Here is a 1,361-nt window from a genome sequence, read left to right on the forward strand (position 1 = left end):
GTGTGTCGTGTGTGTGTGTGTTGTGTGTGTGTGTGTGTGTTTGCCCATTCATGTAGACAACATAAATATAAGAGAACCTTTTTCTATAATTGCTTATCAATATACGTACATGTATAAATTTGAATAACTCAAACATGCACAAACACATACATGAAAGTTTTTTAGAATGAGCCATAACCCAAAAATAGTACATCTAGTGTCATCATACGCATATATATTACTAGTCTATTGCAAACTTACTTTGCACAAACTCATATGCACGCAAGCATGTATGCAACATGCAAGTCAGAAACGCTCATCACACGCGACACGACTGGCAAACCGTTGGGGCCCAGGCCAAGGAATACATTTCGATGATTACCACAAATCAAGTAGGTACACGCACGACTACATAACAAGAAGTCTATCCGTATCTCATATTCTAGGGATGTGCACACACACACTGCGCGTCTTTCAAGTTTGGCCGGCCTTACAGGTACGCAGAACTGAGCCATATAGCCACCAGGAAGAAGCCCGACGTCAGGATCTCGTGCAAGCGGATGACGCTCTTGGGGTTGAGGTTCATGATGAACATGTAATTGATGCGACGTGTCTCGAAAGCCAGTGTCACGAAGGCCCACGAGAAACCTGCACCCGTACACGTATACACACACATGTTCAATTGGTAATAGGAGATGCACGTATACCCACACATGTTCAATTGGGAATAGGAGATGCTTCAGAAGGTTTATGTGGATCGTATGAGTAGCCTTGAGAGTATCATTCATGCAATCGCCTGATTGGTAAAGATGTATATTCCATATGTACAAAACTCCGGTGAAAGGACTTCCACTTGAGGTAATCTCTAAGATTCCCTGTCTCAGCTGAAACAAAGTAATACGGTGGTCTCCTTCGCCGTTCAAATTGTGATCAAACATTCAATAAACAACCCCCGAGCTAACATCACACCATGCTGCACGGATACTTGTTGGTTAGAGAGCAGATGAAATGGGATCTGAGGCAAATATTATACAAGACATCTAAGGTTATCTGTGAGATGCGCATGCAAACGAGGTCTCCAAACAGAAACGAGAGATGAAATAGGATCTGAGGCAAATATTGTACAAAACATCTCAGGCTATCTGAGATGAACATGCGAACACTCAGAGATCTCCAAACAGAACCGAGCGCATAACTACTAGTGTCTGGGATACATGGAGAATCAATTGACGCACTAGATGACTGTCACAGAGCGAAGCAGGTGCTTGGGACAAACGAGCCTTCGGATTACCACTTGAGATTGGGCAGTAGACTGGCATTGACCGACGAGAAGCCGGCCACTCACCCACTACCTCCGTACATACACATAACTTGTACCGCAA

The 1,361-nt window shown here is 43.9% G+C and overlaps 1 protein-coding gene across 1 annotated transcript in view; it reads right to left on the reverse strand.

The window, feature by feature from the left end:
- Window positions 1–469: 469 nt before the first annotated feature.
- Window positions 470–1,361, reverse strand: part of SARC_08822 (hypothetical protein) — a gene marked incomplete at both ends in the record, with an annotated part of 6,647 nt that continues 5,755 nt past the window's right edge. Inside the window, one exon of the mRNA XM_014297185.1 lies at window positions 470–627. Coding sequence (XP_014152660.1) covers window positions 470–627 — 158 coding nt within the window. The remainder of the gene's footprint in view (window positions 628–1,361) is intronic.

This window comes from Sphaeroforma arctica (assembly GCF_001186125.1).
Source record: "Sphaeroforma arctica JP610 unplaced genomic scaffold supercont1.833, whole genome shotgun sequence".
Classification (NCBI taxonomy): Eukaryota; class Ichthyosporea; order Ichthyophonida; genus Sphaeroforma; species Sphaeroforma arctica.